Raw genomic sequence first — 20,398 nt, 5'->3', positions numbered from 1 at the left:
CTGGAAGGACAGAATGGGACTTGATGAGGATGGGGGGAACTCAGAGAACATCCCATCTGCCCAGGATGCTTACCTGAGGGAGGGCTCGCCAGGTCTTTGTCACCCCCGGGGGGCCGCCCCCAGTCAGCCTCAGGGGACCGAAAGGAACTCAGTTCCAAGGACTCAAGCAGGCTCTGGAGGATCAGAAAAGGTAAGTAATTATCATCATTATCATTGTTACCCTTTTTCAATTCCTGGGCCTGCTTAACAAAAAAGAAAGAAAGGGAAAGGGAAATAGAAGGAGGGAGGTGGAAGGGAAGGACTGACTTAGCAATTGAGACACAGTATGACTAAGATTAAGATTATAAACGAGGATTGCCATAGCATCAGCCTAGCTCATAGAAACCTCAAACTCAGCTCAGCGCCTGTAGCTCAAGCAACTAAGGTGCTAGTCACATACACCAGAGGTGGCGGGTTCGAATCCAGCCCAGGCCTGTCAAATAACAATGACAACTACAACCAAAAAATAGCTGGGCGTTGTAGCGGGTGCCTGTAGTCCCAGGTACCTGGGAGGCTGAGGCAAGAGAATTGCTTAAGCCCAGGAGTTGGAGGTTGCTGTGAGCTGTGATGTCATAGCACTCTACACAGGGCAACAGCTTGAGGCTCTGTCTCAAAAAAAAAAAAAAAACTCAAACTCCTGAGCTCAAGCCATCCTCCTGCCTCAGCCTCTTGTTTTTTTTTTTTGGAGAGACAGAGTCTCACTGTACTGCCCTCAGGTAGAGTGCCATGACATCACACGGCTCACAGCAACCTCTAACTCTTGGGCTTACGCGATTCTCTTGCCTCAGCCTCCCGAGCAGCTGGGACTACAGGCGCCCGCCACAACGCCCGGCTATTCTTTTGTTGTTGCAGTTTGGCCGGGGCTGGGTTTGAACCCGCCACCCTCGGCATATGGGGCCGGTGCCCTACTCACTGAGCCCAGGCACGGCCCTGCCTCAGCCTCTTGTATAGCTGGGACTATAGCCCACCACAATCCTGGGCTAATTTATCTATTTTTAGTAAAAGATGGGGTCTCGCTCTTGCTTAGGCTGGTCTCAAATTTCTGAGCTCGAGTGATCCGCCCTCCTCAGCCTCCCAGAGTGTTAGGATTACAGGTGTGAACCACCACACCTACCTGATATCTTAATTTCAAATCCCAGGTCTGCCTTCTATTTTATTTTATTTTATTTATTTATTTATTTTGTAGAGACAGAGTCTCACTTTATGGCCCTCAGTAGAGTGCCGTGGCCTCACACAGCTCACAGCAACCTCCAACTCCTGGGCTTAAGCGATTCTCTTGCTTCAGCCTCCCGAGTAGCTGGGACTACAGGCGCCCACCACAACGCCCGGCTACTTTTTTTGGTTGCAGTTTGGCTGGTACCGGGTTTGAACCCGCCACCCTTGGTATATGGGGCCGGTGCCCTACCGACTGAGCCACAGGCGCCACCCTTATTTTATTTTATTTTTATTTTTATTTTTAGATACAGTCTTACCATGTTGCCCTTGGTAGAGTGCTGTGCTGTCACAGCCCACAGCAACCTCCAACTCTTGGGCTTAAGCAATTCTCTTGCCTCAGCCTCCCAAGTAGCTGGGACTACAGGCGTCTGCCACAACACCGGCTATTTTTTGGTTGCAGTCGTCATTGTTGTTTAGCAGGCCCAGCCAGGTTTGAACCCGCCTGCTTCGGTGTATGTGGCCAGCGCCCTAACCACTGAGCAATGGGTGCTGAGCCTATCTTATTTTATTCATTTCATTTCATTTATTTTTTTTTTAAGACAGAATCTTATGGGCGGCGCCTGTGGCTCAGTCGGTAGGGCGCCGGCCCCATATACCGAGGGTGATGGGTTCAGGCCCGGCCCTGGCCAAACTGCAACCAAAAAATAGCCGGGCGTTGTGGCGGGTGCCTGTGGTCCCAGCTATTCGGGAGGCTGAGGCAAGAGAATCGCTTAGGCCCTGGAGTTGGAGGTTGCTGTGAGCTGTGTGAGGCCACGGCACTCTACCGAGGGCCATAAAGTGAGACTCTGTCTCTACAAAAAAAAAAAAAAAAAAGACAGAATCTTACTTTCTTGCCCCAGTAGAGTACCTTAGTGTTACAGTTCATAGCAACCTCAGACTCTTGGGCTCAAGTGACACCCTTGCTTCAGCCTCCCAAGTAGCTGGGACTATAGGCACCCACCACAATAGCCCAGTATTTTTTAGAGATGGGGTCTTGCACTTGCTCAGGCTGGTCTCAAACTTGTGAGCTCAAGAGATCCACCCGCCTTGGCCTCTCAGAGTGGTGGAATTACAGGCATGAGCCACTGCACCCGGCCCTGCCATTTATTTTACAGCTGTGTGACCATAGGCAAGTTGCTTTACCTCTCTGAGCCATGTTTTAATTTTGGTCTACGAATTGAGTCCTTACAGGTATGACACTTAGAACAATGCCTGGCATGAAGCAAGGCATTATGAGTGGGAGGTTTAATGATTATCCATTTGGCACTATGCTAAGCACTTTACTTGCATTATCTCGTTGAATCCCACAATAAACCTATCATTATTATTATATTACATTATTACTATTCCTATTTTACATATGGCAAAACTGAGGCTCAAAATGGGCTCAGTGTGATGTCACAAAGACAGCACAGCTGGGATCTAAACCCAGGTCTTTGAATACAAGGTATGAAGGTCAAAGTAAGCAGAGGCTCCAACCCAGATGCAACTAGTGGTTCCTGACTCCTCCTGAGGGCCTACTCTGTGTCAAAACTTTCTAGTTATCACCTCTCCTCCTGGGAGTTATGATTAGTGGTATCTGGCAAATGTTTAACAAATACCTCTCTGGAGGAAAAGTGTACCGCAATTTGTAGTTTGCCAATGTCTATGGTGTAAATATTCCTACCATGGCTGATTTCCTATCACGCTACCAGCATAATATCACTGAAAGCAGAGCCAGGAAGAGATACACACAAGAGACTCTTAGAAGCTGTTAGAATCTAGCTTCTCACTGGATCATGATGGCAATATAATAGACAAGGAGGCAAGGGCTTCCAGAGGTTAGGATACTTGCCTGAGATTGCTTAACTGATCAAGAGAGAAGGAAAGAGGAAGGTGGGATGCGTTGGTCCAGGGACAGATGGGACACGAAGCTGGGGGTTAGGAGACAGATGTGTGCGTTTTACCTCCTTCTCTGAGGACTCCTTGCCTTGGAGCACAGGAGATGGGGGATCAGGCTCAGTGTGGGTGGGTGGTTTCTGGGGACCACCCAGACCTGCCAGTGTGTCTTCTACCATCCACAGCTGCTGCTGAGCAGATGCTCTGTCCTAAGGGAAGGAAAGGAATTTGTTACTCAAAGGTGGGAAAATGTCCTGTCTGAGCAAGAGTGAGACACTATCTCTACTAAAAATAGAAAAAAAAAAACTAGCCACACATTGTGGGAAGTGCCTGTAGTCTCAGCTACTCGAAGGCTGAGGCAGGAAGATCTCTTAAGCCCAGGAGTTTGAGGTTGCTATGAGCTCCGATGCCACAGCTCTGTATCCAGGGCGACAGAGTGAGACTGTCTCAAAAAAAAAAAAAAAAAGGTAGGAAAATGCAAGGGAGACACAGAAAGGGTCTGAAATCAGCTGGGCTATACTTATGGCATCAGGATTTATTTCTTTTCCATATGGCTATCTAACTGAATTGAATAGACTGACTTTTCTGTATGGCCCTGCGGTGTTACCTCTGTCATAACTAGGTCACCATATAAATACATGTGATGCTGTTTCTGAATACTGTACTCTATAATAGTCCTTTGGTCTATTTGTCTAACCTTATGGCAGTACTATGTTGCCATCTTATTAACTGTAGTGTTTGTTTGTTTGTTTTGAGACAGGGTGTCACCAGGCTGGAATGCAGTGGACTGAACACAGCTCACTATAGCATTGAACTCCTGGGCTCAAGCAACCTCCCACCTCAGCTTCCCAAGTAGCTGGGACTAAAGGTGCACATACCCATGCCCAGCTGTTTTTTTTTTATTTTTATTTTTTATTAAATCATAACTGTGTACATAGATGCATTTATGGGGTTCAGTGTACTGATTTGATATACAATGTGAAATGCTTACATTGAACTGATTAACACATCCATCCCAATTACAGTCTTTTCTTAATAGTTTTGAAATGTACCATTGCATCATTAGGTGAGGTCCGCCCAAATGTCCTCCCTCCTCCCGCCTCCCCCCCTTTCTCTCCTCTTTCCTTCCACTTTCTGGACTACTGTTATGTTTTACCATTTGTATGAATATGTAGGTAATTATATATTGATTTCATAGTAGTATTGAGTACATTGGATACTTTTTTTTTCCATTCTTGAGATATTTTACTAAGAAAAATATGTTCCAGCTCCATCCAGGTAAACATAAAAGATGTGAAGTCTCCATCTTTTTATGGCTGCATAGTATTCCATGGTGTATGTGTACCACAATTTGTTAATCCATTCAAGGGTTGATGGGCACTTGGGCTGTTTCCATGACTTGGCAATTATGAATTGGGCTGTAATAAACATTCTGGTGCAAATGTCTTTGTTGTAAAATGATTTTTGATCATCTGGATAGATACCTAGTAGAGGAATTGCAGGATCAAATGGTAGGTCCACTTTTAGTTCCTTGAGTGTTCTCCAAACTTTTTTCCAAACGGGCCGTATTAGCTCACATTCCCACCAACAGTGTAGAAGTGTTCCCTTCTCTCCACATCCACACCAATATCTATAATTTTGGGATTTTGTTATGTGGGCTAATCTTACTGGAGTTAGATGATATCTCAAAGTGGTTTTGATTTTGTTTGTTTGTTTTTTGAGACAGGACCTCAAGCTGTCACCCTGGGTAGAGTACCGTGACATCACAGTTCACAGTAACTTCAAACTCCCGGGCTCAAGCGATTCTCCTGTCTCTGCCTCCCAAGTAGCTGGGACTACAGATGCCCGCCACAACACCCGGCTATTTTTTTGGTTGCAGCCGTCTATGTTGTTTGGCGGGCCCGGGCTGGATTCAAACCTGCCAGCTCAGGTGTATGTAGCTGGTGCCTTAGCCACTTGAGCCACAGGTGCTGAGCCATGATGAGCATTTTTTCATGTGTTTATAGGCCATGTGTCTGTCTTCTTCAGAGTAGTTTCTGTTCAAGTCTCTTGCCCACATAGAAATGGGGTTATTTGTTCTTTTCTGATTGATTAGTTTGAGTTCTCTGCGGATTCTAATTATCAGACCTTTGTCAGAAGCACAACCTGCAAAAATCTTCTCTCATTCTGAAGGTTGTCTGCTTGCTTTACTTCTGTGCTCTTAGCTGTGCAAAAGCTTTTTAGTTTGATCAGATCCCAGTAATGGATTTTTGGTGTTGCTTCAATTGCCCAGGAGGGCCACCTCATAAAATATTCTCCCAGGCTGATTTTTTTTTTCTTTTTTGCAGTTTTTTTTGGGTCGGGGCTGGGTTTGAACCCGCCACCTCTGGTATATGGGGCAGTGCCCCACTCATTTGAGCCACAGGCGCTGCCTTCCCAGGCTGATTTCTTCATGCGTTTCCCCTACACTCTCTTCTAGTATTTTTATAGTTTCATGTCTTAAGTTTAAATCTTTTATCCAGTAAGAATCGGTTTTGTTTTTTGTTTTTTTGTGTGTTTTTTTTTCTTCTAAGACAGAGTCTCAAGCTGTCACCCTGGGTAGAGTGCTATGATGTCATAGCTCACAGCAACCTCCAACTCTTGGGCTTAAGCGATTCTCTTGCCTCAGCCTCCCAAGTAGCTGGGACTATAGGCACCCACCACAACGCCTGGCTAGAGAATCAATTTTTGTTAATGGTGAAAGGTGGGGGCCCAGTTTCAATCTTCTACAGGTCGCCAGCCAGTTCACCCAGCGCCATTTGTTAAATAGGAGGTCTTTCCCCCACTGAATGTTGTTAATAGGCTTATGAAAGATCAAATGACAGTAAGTGCTGGGTTCATCTCTTGGATCTCTATTCTGTTCCATAAATCTACCTCCTGGTTTTGTTTGTTTGTTTTTTATTGAAACAAGAGTCTCACTTTGTGGACCTTGGTAGAGTTCTGTGGAGTCATAGCTCATAGCAACCTCCAACTCTTAGGATTAAGCAATTCTCTTGCCTTAGCTTCCCAAGTAGCTGGGACACAGGCACCCACCACAATGCCCAGCTTTTTGGGTAGAGACAGGGTCTCACTCTGGCTCAGGTAGGTCTCAAACCTCTGAGCTCAGGGCAATCCACCCGCCTCAGCCTCTCAGGGTGCTAGGATTACAGGCGTGAGCCACCGTGCCCAGCCTACCTCTCTGTTTTTGTGCCAGTACCATGCTGTTCTGATCACTATAGTTTTACAGCATAGCCTGAAGTCTGGTAACGTGATCCTCCTGATTTGTTTTTATTTCTGAGTAATGTATTCATGCCCAGCTATTTTTAAACTTTTGGCAGGGCTGGGCACAGTGGCTCACCCCTGTAATCCTAGCATTCTGGGAGGCTGAGGCGGGTGGATTGCCTGAGCTCAGGAGTTCAAGACCAACCTGAGCCAAAGTGAGATCTCATCTCTTAAAAAAAATAGCTAGGCATTGTGGTGGGTGCCTGTAGTCCCAGCTACTTAGGAGGCTGAGGCAAGAGAATCACTTGAGCCCAAGAGTTTGAGGTTGCTGTGAACTATGACACCATGGCACTCTACCAAGGGTGACAAAGTGAGACACTGTCTCAAAAACAAACAAACAAACAAACAAAAAAACTTTTGGCAGATAAAGAGTCTCACTATGTTGCACAGGCTGGTGTGAAATTCCCAGTCTCAAGCAATCGTCCTGCATCAGCCGCCCAAAGTGCTGGGATTACAGGTGTGAGCCATTGCACCTTCCAGGCTTGTCAATGTTTTTAACTAAAGATACATTATTTCAGGCCGGGCCCAGTGGCCCACACCTGTAATCCTAGTAAGTACTCTGGGAGGCCAAGACAGGTGAATCACCTGAGCTCATGAATTTGAGACCAGCCTGAGTAAAATCAAAACCCCCTCTCTAAAAAAAAAAGCCAGGCTACATGATTGCAAGAGGGACTTTACCTAACAATTGCAATCAGTGTAACCTGGCTTATTGTACCCTCAATGAATCCCCAACAATAAAAAAAAAAAAAAAAAAAAGCCAGGCTTAGGGCGGCGCCTGTGGCTCAGTGAGTAGGGCGCCGGCCCCATATGCCTAGGGTGGCGGGTTCAAACCCAGCCCCGGCCAAACTGCAACAACAACAAAAAAATAGCCAGGCGTTGTGGCAGGCGCCTGTAGTCCCAGCTGCTCGAGAGGCTGAGGCAAGAGAATCGCATAAGCCCAAGAGTTAGAGGTTGCTGTGAGCCGTGTGACACCACGGCACTCTACCCGAGGGCGGTACAGTGAGACTCTGTCTCTACAAAAAAAAAAAAAAAAAGCCAGGCTTTTTGGTGGGCACCCACAGTCCCAGCTACTTGGGAAGCTGAGGCAAGGGGATCACTTGAGCCCAAGAGTTGGAGGTTACTGTGAGCTAAGACCACCACAGCACTCTACCGAGGGTGACAAAGTAAGACTCTGTCTCAAAAAAATATATATATATATAGGGTGGCACCTGTGGCTCAAGATGTGGGGTGCCAGTCCCATATGCCGGAGGTGGCGGGTTCAAACCCAGCCCCGGCCAAAAACCACACACACACACACAAATATATATATATATAATTCAGAACTCAACAGCTAAAATCAAAAACAACAACAAAATTCAATGGTTAGACTTACAAGGAAAAAACAAGTTTGAGTCTAAGCAATGAAGTTCCTATTTTATTAGTAGAGCTTGAAGTAAGGAATTCAGTTTACACCTGGAAACTCCAGAGGATCAATTTATTATATTTTGTTTATTTATTTTGAGGCAAAGTCTCACTCTGTTGCCCTTGGTAGACAGCCGTGGCCTCACAGCTTACAACAACTTCAAACTTTTGGGCTTAAGCAAATCTCTTTCCTCAGCCTCCCAAGTAGTTGGGACTACAAGCACCGGCCACAGCGTCCAGCTATTTTTAGAGATGGGGTCTCGCTCTTGCTCAGACTGGTCTCGAACTCCTGAGCTCAGGCATTCCACACCTCTCAGCCTCCCAGAGGGGTAGGAGTACAGGCTTGAGCCACCACACCCAGCCCCCATTTATTTATTTTTTAAGACAGAGTCTCACTCAGTTGCCTTGGGGTTGAGTGCCGTGGCTCACAGAAACCTCAAACTCTAGGGCTCTAGGGATCCTCCTGTTTTAGCCTCCTGAATAGCTGAGAGTACGTCCCCGCCACAACACCTGGCTAGTTTTTTTTTTAGAGAATGGGGGATTCATTGAGGTATTTTGTGTTTTTGTTGTTTTCTATTTTTGGTGGAGACAGGGTCTCACTTTGCTCAGGCTGATCCTGAGGGCCTGAGCTCAGGTGATTCACCAGCCTGGGCTTCCCAGAGCTGTAGTATTATAGATGGGAGCCACCGTGCCAGAGGATCAATTTCTTTTCTTTTCTTTTTTGTTTTTTTGTTTTTTGAGACAGAGTCTTATTTAGTTGCCCTGGAGTTCAGTGCTGGGCCATCAAAGCTCACAACAACCTCAAACTCTTGGGCTCAGGTGATTCTCTCGTGTCAGCCTCCCTAGTAGCTACAACTATAGGCGCCTGCCACAATGCCTTGCTGTTTTTAGAGACCAGGTCTCGCATTTGCTCAGACTGGTCTCCGACTCCAAGCTCAAGAAATCCACCCGCCTCAGCCTCCCAGAATGCTGGGATTGCAGGTGTGAGCCACTGTGCCCGGCCTGGAGGATCAATTTTTTTTTTAACAATTTTTTTTTTTTTTTTTTGTAGAGACAGAGTCTCACTGTACCGCCCTCGGTAGAGTGCCGTGGCGTTACACGGCTCACAGCAACCTCTAACTCTTGGGCTTATGCGATTCTCTTGCCTCAGCCTCCTGAGTAGCTGGGACTACAGGCGCCCGCCACAACGCCCGGCTATTTTTTTTGTTGCAGTTTGGCCGGGGCTGGGTTTGAACCCGCCACCCTCGGCATATGGGGCCGGCGCCCTACTCCCTGAGCCACAGGCGCCGCCCTGGAGGATCAATTTTTAACAACAAAAGTCATGATCCAGCTCACAAGAAATGAACTTGCACTTCCGGTAGCCTCGGCGGCAATTCGGCTGCTAGGCCTCTCCATGGGTAATCCGGCGGGAATCAAAGCCATCAGAACTGCCACCATGACCGTGGGCAAGAGCAGCAAGATGCTGCAGCATCCTGACTACAGGATGAGGTGCATCCTGCAAGATGGCCGGATCTTCATCGGCACCTTCAAGGCTTTCGACAAGCATATGAATTTGATCCTTTGTGACTGTGATGAGGTTCAGAAAAATCAAGCCTAAGAACTCCAAACAAGAAGAGGGAAGTGAAATGAGTCCTTGGCCTGGTGCTGCTATGAGGGGAGAACCTGGTTTCAATGACAGTGGAGGGACTGCCTCCTAAAGATACTGGTATTGCCCGAGTGCCACTTGCTGGAGCTGCTGGGAGTCCAGGGATTAGCAGGGCCGCTGGCCCAGGAATTCCATGCCCCAGGCTCCTGCAGAACTTGCTGGGCCAGGCCATGGGGTTGGTGGGCCATCCCCACAGGTGATGACCCCACAGGAAGAGGTACTGTGGCCCCTGCTGCAGCTGCTGCCACAGCTAGTATTGCAGGGGCCCCAACCCAGTACCCACCTGGCCGTAGGGGTCCTCCCCCACCTATGGGCTGAAGGCACCCTCTCCAAGCATGATGGGGAATCCCCCCAATGGGGATTCCCCCTGGACAAGGAGTTCCAATGGGCATGCCACCTCCAGGGATGCGGCCTCCTCCCCCAGGGATGAGAGAGCCCCTTCCCCAATGCGCCCACCAAGGCCCTAGACTCATCTTGGCCCTCCTCAGCTCCCTGCCTGTTTCCTGTAAGGCTGTACATGGTCCTTTTATTTCCTGGTGGCCTATGAAACCGGTTTATAATAAACTCGTAAGAGAATATAAAAAAAATTAACTTGCAGTATGCAGACAGGAATGGGTGTGGAGTTTTGCTGGTAGGAGTAGGGCTTCAAGGAAAGGAGGGATTTAGAGAAGAGAGTGGCTCTGAATCTGAAAGAAGTTCTTAAAATAAAGAGCAGGGTCTTAACTATGTGATAAGGGGTTTAGAATGGAAGGACGGAGGGAGAGGAGCTTGGGATGTAATAGGAAGGGCTCGTTCTGTGGGTGGGGCTTAACTTCTGAGCGCTTTTCCAGGTAGAACTTGGAAGAAGCGGAGGATGGGGCTTGGGATCTCCAGCAGACACATACCTGAGGAGACCCGAGGTGCAGCAAGTACTCGAGGGTCTCTCTTAAGGTGCCCAGCTCCTGTTCTAGGCCTCTGTACGTGTCCCAAACCCGCTCTCGCTCCTCAGGTCCCAGAAAGAGGGAGACACAAGTTTAGCTCTCTTGCCCAGGATCTTTCCCCATCCCATCTTTTCTCAGCGAGGAGGAAGGAAGGCATGATCCGTGGCACCCTGGGGGTATATGAACTACAATTCCCACGGGCCTCTTTTCTTGGACTACTGTGAACCCAAAGTCTACAAGGAACCTGCAATTCCTGCAATTCCAATGCTGCTGGGGGAGACAACAGTATTCCCTGGATCCCATGGGTTACTTCTGCACTCCCTTAAAGCAGCAAAGTCTACAAATCTACAACTTTTGGGGACAGTCAAGACCACAACACCTACACACTCCCGGGCAGCAGAATCTTCTTGTCCATAGTGTTACTACTATGATTACCATCAGTAATGGTAACTATAGCAGCTAACACACACTGGGCACTTCCCATGTGCTAAGCGCTGTTTTCAGCACTCATTTAATTCTTGTGAGGTAGTTTCTATTATTGTTTCCCTTTTCCAGATGATACTGGTTATAGCTGATACTTAAATATTGCTTACCAAGTTCCAGGTACCTTAACTGGTAAATAATCATTCATTCGTTCGTTTACATATATGTTAATGTAATCCTCACAATGACCCTACCAAGTAAATATCATTATCTCAAGCTTACACAGGAGGCACCCAAGGCCCAGAGAGGTTAATCAACTTTTCTAAGGCCACACAGCTACTACAAGCAGGATTCAAAGTCAGAAGGCCTGTTATCAAGACCACTCACTTAAACTTATAAATTAAGTTATGTTATTTCTCGACTGCTTGCCCCTTACCCACTAGGATGGATAAAGTTACTGGTTTAAAATTTGGAGTGGACATGGTGGCGCCTGTGGCTCAAGGAGTAGGGCGCCAGTCCCATATGCCGGAGGTGGCGGGTTCAAACCCAGCCCCGGCCAAAAACCAAAAAAAAAAAAAATTTGGAGTGGACAGAACTCTCAAGAACTGCCTTCCTATGAGTCCTCCAGGGCACATCTCCTTCATAATGTCCTATATAGTCCTGGCACCTCCTAGAAGGGTTTGCCCTCTTCCCAGTGCTCACCTGAGTCAGCTGACAAAGGGTGGCCCTCACACTGACCAGTCGGTCCTGCAGGAGCCGTTGGCGACCCCAGGCCCTTCCTGGAGCTCCAGCCTCCTTGGTTGCTTGGCCCAGCTGTTGCCGGGTCAACTCCAGGGCTGCTTCTAGCTGTTCCTGCACCAAGAGGGAAGGTGGTTAGACTTTGGGAGGCACATGCAAGCCCCAGGGAGAGACAAAAGGTGTCCTCCCATATCCTTGACATCCAGTTGGCATCCTGCCTTCCACAGTCAGGCAGGGCTAAGGGCAGGCAAAAAAGCCAGGTGCCCCTTCCCTGCCATGGGGTACCTTCTCTTCCTGCCTCTGGTCTATCTCCTCCTGCAGCCTCCTCAAGAGCCGGTCCTGCCCACACAACTTGGTCAACAGGGTCTAGAGAAATTAGAGTAACAGCTATTTATGGACCAGATCCAGCTCTTTTCCTGCCCTAGAGAATGATTCTAGCACATTTTATCCCCAACTCTGTGAACTCATCAGGGGTGGGATCAGTGAGAACTTACATCTGTCTCCAAGCTTTGGTGGAAGGTTGACTCCAGGGGGGGACCTGGCTGAGGAGAAAAGACAATATGAACCTGTGTGTCCCCATCCCCTGTTATAAATCGGGGCTGAGCCAAGCCTTGTTTCTACTGATAGGCACCATTCTGTTAGCTTTTTCTAAGCTTTGGCAAACCTCAGTAGACCAGTTGCTAGATTCTTGGCTTCAGAAACATTGAATGGGCTCTGTTACCAAACAGCCATAGCAAATATTACACATAATGAAGAAACTTTAGATATTTTCCTTTTTTTTTTTTTTTTTTGTCACCCTCCACAGAGTGCCGTCATGTCATAGCTCACAGCAACCTCAGACACTGGGCTCAAGCAATTCTCTTGCCTCAGCCTCCCCAGTAGCTGGGACCACAGGCACCTGCCATAATGCGTTTTGTTTTTTCTTTTTTGAGACAGAGCCTCAAGCTGTCACCCTAGGTAGAGTGCTGTGGCATTACGCATCACAGCTCACAGCAACCTCCAATTCCTGGGCTTGAGTGATTCTCCTGCCTCCACCTCCCAAGAGCTGGGACCACAGGGGCCCACCACAACACCCAGCTATTTTTTTTTTTTTTTGTGGTTTTTGGCCGGGGCTGGGTTTAAACCCGCCACCTCCGGCATATGGGACTGGTGCCCTACTCCTTGAGCCACAGGTGCCGCCCCACCTGGCTATTTTTTGGTTGCAGCCGTCATTGTTGTTTGGCGGGCCCAGGCTGGATTTGAACTCGCCAGCTCAGGTGTATGTGGCTGGCACCTTAGCCACTTGACCCCAAGCTTTTTTTTTTTTTTTTGGTTTAGCAGGCCCAGGCCAGATTCAAACCACCAGCCCCAGAACATGTGGCAGGTGCCCTAACCACTGAGCTACAGGAGCCCAGCCTAGATATTTTCTTCATGACTAAAAATAACAGGGATTCCCACTCTTGCTGCTACACTTTAATGCAGTATTAGAGATCATGGCCAATGCTGTAAGAGAAGAAAAGGGAAACAGAGGTGTGAGTAAAGGAAAGAGAAAGATAAAACCATCATTATTTATAGATATGTTTCTCTACCCTAAGGACCAACAGAAGCAATGAGTGATTAGAAGGCATAAGGGAATTCAGCAAGGATACTGGATATAATATAAATCTACAAAACTTAATGACATTTCTCCATACCATAAATAACTAGAAATATAATAACAAAGTAAGAAACATTCAAATAGCTATATAAACTATCAGAAAGTTATCTATCCAAAAGAATTCAAAACAGGAACTCAAAGAGAATTCATATATCTATGTTCATTACAGCATTATTCACGGTAGCCAAAAGGGGAAAACAAACTAAGTGTCCTTTTTTTTTTTTTTTTTGTAGAGACAGAGTCTCACTCTGTCAACCTTGGTAGAGTGCTGTAGCAGCACGGCTCACAGCAACCTCCAGTTCTTGGGCTTAGGCGATTCTCCTGCCTCAGCCTCCCAAGTAGCTGGGACTACAGGTACCTGCCATAGCCCAGCTATTTTTGTTGTTGTTGTTGTTGTTGTTGTAGTTGTCATTGTTGTTTAGCAGGCCCGGGCTGGGTTCGAACCTGCCAGCCCTGGTGTATGTGGCTGGCATCCTTGCCACTGAGCTACAAGTGCCATGCCTGTCCAGCCTTTAAAAAGAAGGAAATCCTTCTGGGAGGCTGAGGTGGGTGGATTGCTTGAATTCAAGATCAGCCTGAACAAGAACAAGCCCCTGACTCTAAGGCTGGGTATGGTGGCTCATACCTGTAATCCTAACACTCTGGGAGGCCAAGTCCCAGTTGTAGGAGTTCAAGATCAGCCTGAGCAAGAGCGAGATGCCATCTCAAAAAAAAACGAAAAAATAGCTGAGTGTTGTGGTGGGCACCTTTAGTCCTAGCTACTCAGGAGGCTGAGGCATGAGGATCACTTAAGCCCAAGAGTTTGAGGTTGCTGTGAGCAATGACACCATGACACTTGACTGAGGGCAACAAACTGAGACTTTGGCTCAAAGAAAAACAAAAAAGACCTCATCTCTCCTAAAAATAGAAAAATTAGCTGGGCATTGTAGTGGGTGTCTTGAGCCCAAGAGTTTGAGGTCACCATGAGCTGTGATGAAACCATACCACTCTACCCCACGTGACAGAGTGAGACTGTCTCTAAAATTTAAAAAAAAGCTTTCTAAAGGCCACATAGCTAGGGGACTACACTGGACCTGGTCCCTAACAAGAGCTGTCATCAATTGCAGGGTGATCACTAAATGTTCAGCTCATTGCATACAATGCCAGTAGGAATGATTCTATCCGTAAAATTAGGGCAAAGAGGGGTCTAGTGGGGCTGCCTCAGACATGCAAGAAATGTATGCACAGAGTTCTATCATGTACTGTGTCTTCAGAAGCTCCTTGCTAGCTACCAGATTCTGAGATGCAGTCAACACCTTGCTAGCTACCAGATTCTGAGATGTAAATATAGGGAAAGACTAAGGGTTCAACCCACAAAACCCCTTGTTACAGAGTGGACACTCCACAAAAACACTGTTTTTTATTTTGTTGTTGTTTGATTGTTTTTAATAGAAACAGGGTCTCAATCTTGCTCAGACTAGTCTTGAACTCCTGAGCTCAAGGAATCCTCCCGCCTCAGCCTCAAAGAGTGCTAGGATTACAGGCATGAGCCACTGAGCCCAGCCAAAACACACTGTTTTGACTGTAGTCTCCATAGACCCTACTTTTTAATTTAATTTAATTTAATTTTTGAGACAGAGTATCACTTTGTTGCTCTCATTAAAGTACTGTGGCACCACAGCTCACAGCAACCTCAAACTCTTGGGCTTAAGCGATTTTCTTGCCTTAGCCTCCCAAGTAGCTGGGACTATAGGCGCCCACCACAATGCCTGGCTATTTTTTTTTTTAGAGACTAGGTCTCGATCTGGCTCAGGCTGGTCTGGAACTCGTGAGCTCAGGCAATCCCTGAGCCTAGCCTCCCAGAGTGCTAGGATTACAAGCATGAGCCACCACGCCCTATCCTTATAGACCCTACTTTTTTTTTTTTTGGCCGGGGCATGGGACTGGCGCCCTACCCCTTGAGCCACAGGCGCCACCCTATAGACCCTACTTTTAAAGAAAGGGAGTCCCTGATGGTGCCTGTAGCTCAAGCAGCTAAGGCGCCAGCCTCATACACCAAAGCTGGCAGGTTGAAATCCGGCAGGGCCCGCCAAACAATGACAACTACAACCAAAAAATAGTGGGGCGCTGTGGCGGGCGCCTGTAGTCCCAGCTACTTCGGAGGCTGAGGTTAGAGAATTGCTTAAGCCCAGGAGTTGAAAGTTGCTGTGAGCTGTAACACCATGGCACTCTACCCAGGGTAATAGCTCAAGGCTCTGTCTCAAAAAAAAAAAAAAAAAAAATGCGGGGAGTCCTTCCTATCTATCCCTCCCTAACCTCAAGGAGTTCCTAAAAGGCCTAGAAGAAGCCTCAGGGCCTCTCAGGCTTTCCTGCTAGAAAAGGCCCCACTCTTACAACCTGAAAACCCTTGAGTACTACTGAGAGTTAATTGGTGTCCTCCAAAAAGATACATCGAAGTTCCCACTCCTGGTACCTGAAAATGGGACATCAGTTGGAAATAGGGTATTAGTTAAGTTACAATGAAATCATCCCGGTATCCTTATTTGAGGAGACAGACACCAACAAACACAAATAAAATGGCCGTGTGATTACAGAGGCAGAGATTGGGGTGATGTAGCTGCAAGCCAAGGAATGCCAGGGATTTCAGGCAACCACAAGAACCTGGAGAGAGAGAGCTGGAAAGATGCTCTCATGAGTCTTTATGCAGAATAAGGCCCTATTGATACCTTGACTTCAGACCTCTGGTCTCCAGAACCACGAAAAAATTAGTATCTGTTGCTTTAAGCCATCCAGTTTATGGTACTTTGTTAGAGCAGCCACAGGAAACTAAATAAGCACACACTTAGGGGCCTTGAAATATCTAGTGTCCCCTAGGCACTGTAGGCCAGGAGACGACATTCCTCATACCAAAGAAAGCAAGAAAGGGGGCCCTGGTAGATTTGGGGTTTCCCAGAATACCTACCAATAAAACCATGGAGGCCCGTGTCCCAGGAGGCCGTGGGGGCAGCTGGAGATAAGTGGAGGAGCCAGAGGGTGTCTGGGAGGAACATTGAAATAGAGATGTGTAGAAATTGGCATAGGCTTAGTAACAAATATTAGAGTGGGCATGTCCCAAATTGAAGTGCTTTAGGAGATATTTTGAGGTTCAGAACTGGGTCCCCCAATCTCCTCAACTACCTGCTCTTATGCAGCTATGGGGATATTGAGGATGATTATAAATGCACTAGTGTGGCTAAACAGCCCCAGGGCTGAAGGAAGTTACAACCTTCTCTCACTCCCACATTTGTGTTAGTTATGGATATTCTGGGCTATGATCCCATGATCCTCAGAGAAATAGCAGGTGGCCAACTTGGGGAGATAAACTTGGGGACACAAGGCAGATGCAAACCACTTTACCACTCATTCCTGGCTTGGTAAGTAGTCTGGACTACAGTTCCCATGATGCTTTTGGAGGAAAGGTCTCGGATCAATGGGGATGTAGTCTCCTCCCCCTTACCTTTTTTGCTCACCTGTGTTCTGGGCTCCTGACTCCAGGGCTGGGGGCTCCTGGGAGGTCTTCCTCCCCCAGCCTCACAGGAAGGTCCTCGGCGGGGTGTGGGAGGTCGGGAGAGGGTCTGGCGTTGAGGGGCTGAATCCAGAGGAGGCCGGACATCAATGCGACTAAGAGGGGTATGAGGTCGGGCAGGCTGTGCTGTGTCTCCTGAGGAGGGAGGGGGTCGCCGGGCAGGAGCAGAATGGGGTCTGGGGAGGCTCAGAGGGGAGGGTGAGCATGAGAGACGTGTGAACAGGCTGTGGGAAGAAGAGAATCGGAAAACTGACTCAACTAGAGCCCCCTCCATCCACCTCGACACCCATCTCAAGTCAGCCCCCAGGACAGATCTTACTTAACTGTCTTACTTTCCCTCTGGAGTAGAATCCTCTACTGTTCAGATTCTGAATAATTTTCTTTTGGTGGTAACTCCTCCTTAGAACTTCTCCCCAATAGGCCATAACCCCACAGGGACCCCAGAAACCCACACACATTCAGGCAGATAGTGCCAGCAAACCCCCACCAACTCAGTCCCACTCACTCTGGGCTCCTGGCCCTCTGAACCCGAAGTCCAGACTGGAGGTCAGCTGTGGGGCTGGGAGTGAGAAGCCTGGATCTACCGCGAACTCTGGAGAATCGAGCCAGCTCTGGTGATTCTGAGATGTAACACTCTTCCCCTCTGCTCACCTCTGGAGGACCACCAGGACCACCAGGTCCCTCCCCAGGCTGGGGATGTGTGGGTGACCTGGGTTGCCCACTAGTGAGTGGGCACAGAAAATCTCATCATTCCTTTGAAACTCATAATAACCCTATTCTCTTCACAGGTGACAACACAGGGACCCACACAAAAAAGGAAGGTTGTGCACTATAAATCATTGTCCCCGTTTTGCAGAAGGGGAAACTGAGGCTCTGAATGTAAAAGTGATCTTTGTTAAATCACATGGTCCGTCTTGTTTGCTGGACCTAATGCCTCAGGCTATAAGATTGTTTGAGCCAGGGAGTCCAGTCTCCAGCCTGAGAATTGGGGCAGGCCAGGACAGAGCTTGAGACCAACTAACATTTTTTTAAGGCTTGGCACCCATAGTACAGTGGTTATGGTGCCAGCTACATACACTGAGGCTGGCAGGTTCAAACCCAGCCCGGGCCTGCCAAACAATGACAACTACAACCAAAAAATAGCCGGGCTTTGTGACGGGTGCCTGTAGTCCTAACTACTTGGGAGGCTGAGGCAAGAGAATCGCTTAAGCCCAAGAGTTTGAGGTTGCTGTGAGCTGTGACGCCACAGCACTCTACCAAGGGTGACAAAGTAAGACTCTGTCTCAAAAAAAAAGAAAAGAAAAGAAAAGAAAAAACTGACATTGTCCTGTAATTCCAGCACTTTGGGAGGCCAAGGTGGGCGTATCGCCTGAGCTCACGAGTTGGAGACCAGCCTGAGCTAGAGCGAGACCCCCATTTCTTTTTTTTTTTTTGTAGAGACAGAGTCTCACTTTATAGCCCTCGGTAGAATGCCGTGGCATCACACAGCACACAGCAACCTCCAACTCCTGGGCTTCAGCGATTCTCTTGCCTCAGCCTCCCGAGTAGCTGGGACTACAGGCGCCCGCCACAACGCCCAGCTATTTTTTGGTTGCAGTTCAGCCGAGGCCAGGTTTGAACCCGCCACCCTCGGTATATGGGGCCGGCGCCTTACCGACTGAGCCACAGGCGCCGCCCGAGACCCCCATTTCTTTTTTTTTTTTTTGTAGAGACAGAGACTCACTTTATGGCCCTCTGTAGAGTGCTGTGGCCTCACACAGCTCATAGCAACCTCCAACTCCTGGGCTTCAGCGATTCTCTTGCCTCAGCCTCCCGAGTAGCTGGGACTACAGGCGCCCGCCACAACACCCAGCTATTTTTTGATTGCAGTTTGGCCGGGGCTGGGTTTGAACCCACCACCCTCAGTATATGGGGCCGGCGCCTTACCGACTGAGCCACAGGCGCCGCCCGACCCCCATTTCTAAAAGAAAATTACCAGGCGTTATGGTGGGCCTATAGTCCCAGCTACTAGGGAGGCTGAGGCAAGAGAATCACTTGTGCCCAACAGTTAGAGATTGCTGTGAGCTGACGCCAGAGCACTCTACAGAGGGTGCCAAAGTGAGACTCTATCTCAAAAAAAAAAAAAAAAAAATCTTGACATTTTCTTTTACCTGACGTTGCTTGGGATGGAGCCTTCAGAGGCAGCCAATCAGAGAGTGTAGAACATTGATAGGTCAAGGGGCAGAACTAAGGATGTCTACCAGAGTTCCTCATTGGAGGTCAGCTGAGGTGGTGGGCGGAGCTTAAGTGAGAAAGACTGCTGATTGGAAGAGCCAAAGTTCTCTGCAGATGGAGTCTGGCAGACCAAGTCACCTTAACTAGACTAGCGATAAGACATTCAAGGAGAGAAGTTTGGGATAACTAAACTGACTCGGGATGAAGGTACAGTGTCAGGGGCCTGGACCTTTACTCACCAATCGTCCCCCTCCGCGCGGGATGCCCGGCCCAGAGCACGGAGCCAGCCCCGCAGGTCCTCCAACGTGTCAGCAGCCAAAACATAGGTCCTCATACCTGGGTGTTCTGCCTGTGGGAAAAGAGGGATTAGGACCGGGGCACCAGTCCTTCTAAAAAGGGTGTCATTGACCCTGATGAAGACCTTTTATCCCCAGTAATGAAAACTTTAATCCTGGAACTTAAAAAGTTTCCTCCACTTGGCTCGGCGCCTGTGGCTCAAGCGGCTAAGGCGCCAGCCACATACACCTGAGCTGGCGGGTTCGAATCCAGCCCGGGCCCGCCAAACAACAATGACGGCTGCAACCAAAAAATAGCCGGGCATTGTGGTGGGCGCCTGTAGTCCCAGCTACCTGGAAGGCGGAGACAGGAGACTCGCTTGAGCCCAGGAGTTTGAGGTTGCTGTGATCTATGATGCCACGGCACTCTACCCAGGGCAATAGCTTGAGGCTCTGTCTCAAAAAAAAAAAAAAAAAAAGTTTCCAGCCGAGCGTTGTGGCAGGCACCTGTGGTCCCAGCTACTTGGGAGGCTGAGGCAAGAGAATCGCTTAAGCCTAGGAGATGGAGGTTGCTGTGAGCAGTGTGATGCCATGTCACTCTACCTAAGGTGACAAAGTGAGACTCTGTCTCTACAAAAAAAAAAGTTTCCTCCACAGATGTCTATCCCCTCCCCCCAGTTTTTATCACCTAATACCCATGGGGGAATGGATGGACTCACAGTGAAGGTGAAGCGCCGTCCTCGGGGGGCTCCTGGCCCATCTGGCTTAATATTGTAGCTGGGGAGCAGGACACTGCCCAGGACACTCTCCTCGCGGCTGTCTGCAAAGAGGGGGCTGAAGTCAGGATCACATAGCGATCAGGAGGCCAAGAGGCCAGAGGGAAGGGTGTGTGGGAATGGGGGCCTCCTACCCCATGCCATCTGAGATACTGACCCTTGTAATAGAAGAGGCAATGGCCAGAGAGGACAAACCAGCGGCGTTTCCAGAGCCGAAGCCCGGAGCTGTCCTGTGGAGAAAGAGGAGGGAAGATGAAGACAGTGACGGTGGGGATAGAGACCCAGAGAGAAGATGAGATCTGGAGAGAGAGAAACAGAGATATAGACTGGAGACAGACACCTAGCTGGGGGGACCGAGGGAGGAGAAGGATAGACCATGTTTGATGCAGTGGACTGGAAGCCAGCGTGTAGTGGCTAAGCTGATGTGGATTCTGGA

The 20,398-nt window shown here is 48.4% G+C and overlaps 1 protein-coding gene and 1 pseudogene across 6 annotated transcripts in view; one reads left to right on the top strand and one right to left on the bottom strand.

Moving 5' to 3' along the window:
* PLEKHA4 (pleckstrin homology domain containing A4) overlaps positions 1–20,398 on the bottom strand; it is a 33,373-nt gene that overhangs the window by 8,678 nt on the left and 4,297 nt on the right. For 3 of the 6 annotated variants that reach the window (XM_053606436.1, XM_053606435.1, XM_053606440.1), the window contains exons 4-15: positions 20,120–20,192; positions 19,906–20,006; positions 19,151–19,260; positions 17,203–17,418; positions 16,642–16,921; positions 16,095–16,169; positions 12,012–12,059; positions 11,803–11,883; positions 11,482–11,631; positions 10,321–10,419; positions 3,180–3,320; positions 74–173 (exon numbers count right to left, since the gene is read on the bottom strand). In XM_053606436.1, the coding sequence (XP_053462411.1) occupies positions 74–173; positions 3,180–3,320; positions 10,321–10,419; positions 11,482–11,631; positions 11,803–11,883; positions 12,012–12,059; positions 16,095–16,169; positions 16,642–16,921; positions 17,203–17,418; positions 19,151–19,260; positions 19,906–20,006; positions 20,120–20,192 (1,474 nt within the window). The remainder of the gene's footprint in view (positions 1–73; positions 174–3,179; positions 3,321–10,320; positions 10,420–11,481; positions 11,632–11,802; positions 11,884–12,011; positions 12,060–16,094; positions 16,170–16,641; positions 16,922–17,202; positions 17,419–19,150; positions 19,261–19,905; positions 20,007–20,119; positions 20,193–20,398) is intronic. The other 3 variants (XM_053606441.1, XM_053606438.1, XM_053606439.1) reach the window with 3 other exon arrangements.
* Positions 9,008–10,307, top strand: LOC128596772 (small nuclear ribonucleoprotein-associated protein B-like; annotated as a pseudogene).

This window comes from Nycticebus coucang, chromosome 10, assembly GCF_027406575.1.
Source record: "Nycticebus coucang isolate mNycCou1 chromosome 10, mNycCou1.pri, whole genome shotgun sequence".
In the NCBI taxonomy this organism is placed as follows: domain Eukaryota; kingdom Metazoa; phylum Chordata; class Mammalia; order Primates; family Lorisidae; genus Nycticebus; species Nycticebus coucang.
This window is presented reverse-complemented; position numbering and strand designations above follow the sequence as displayed.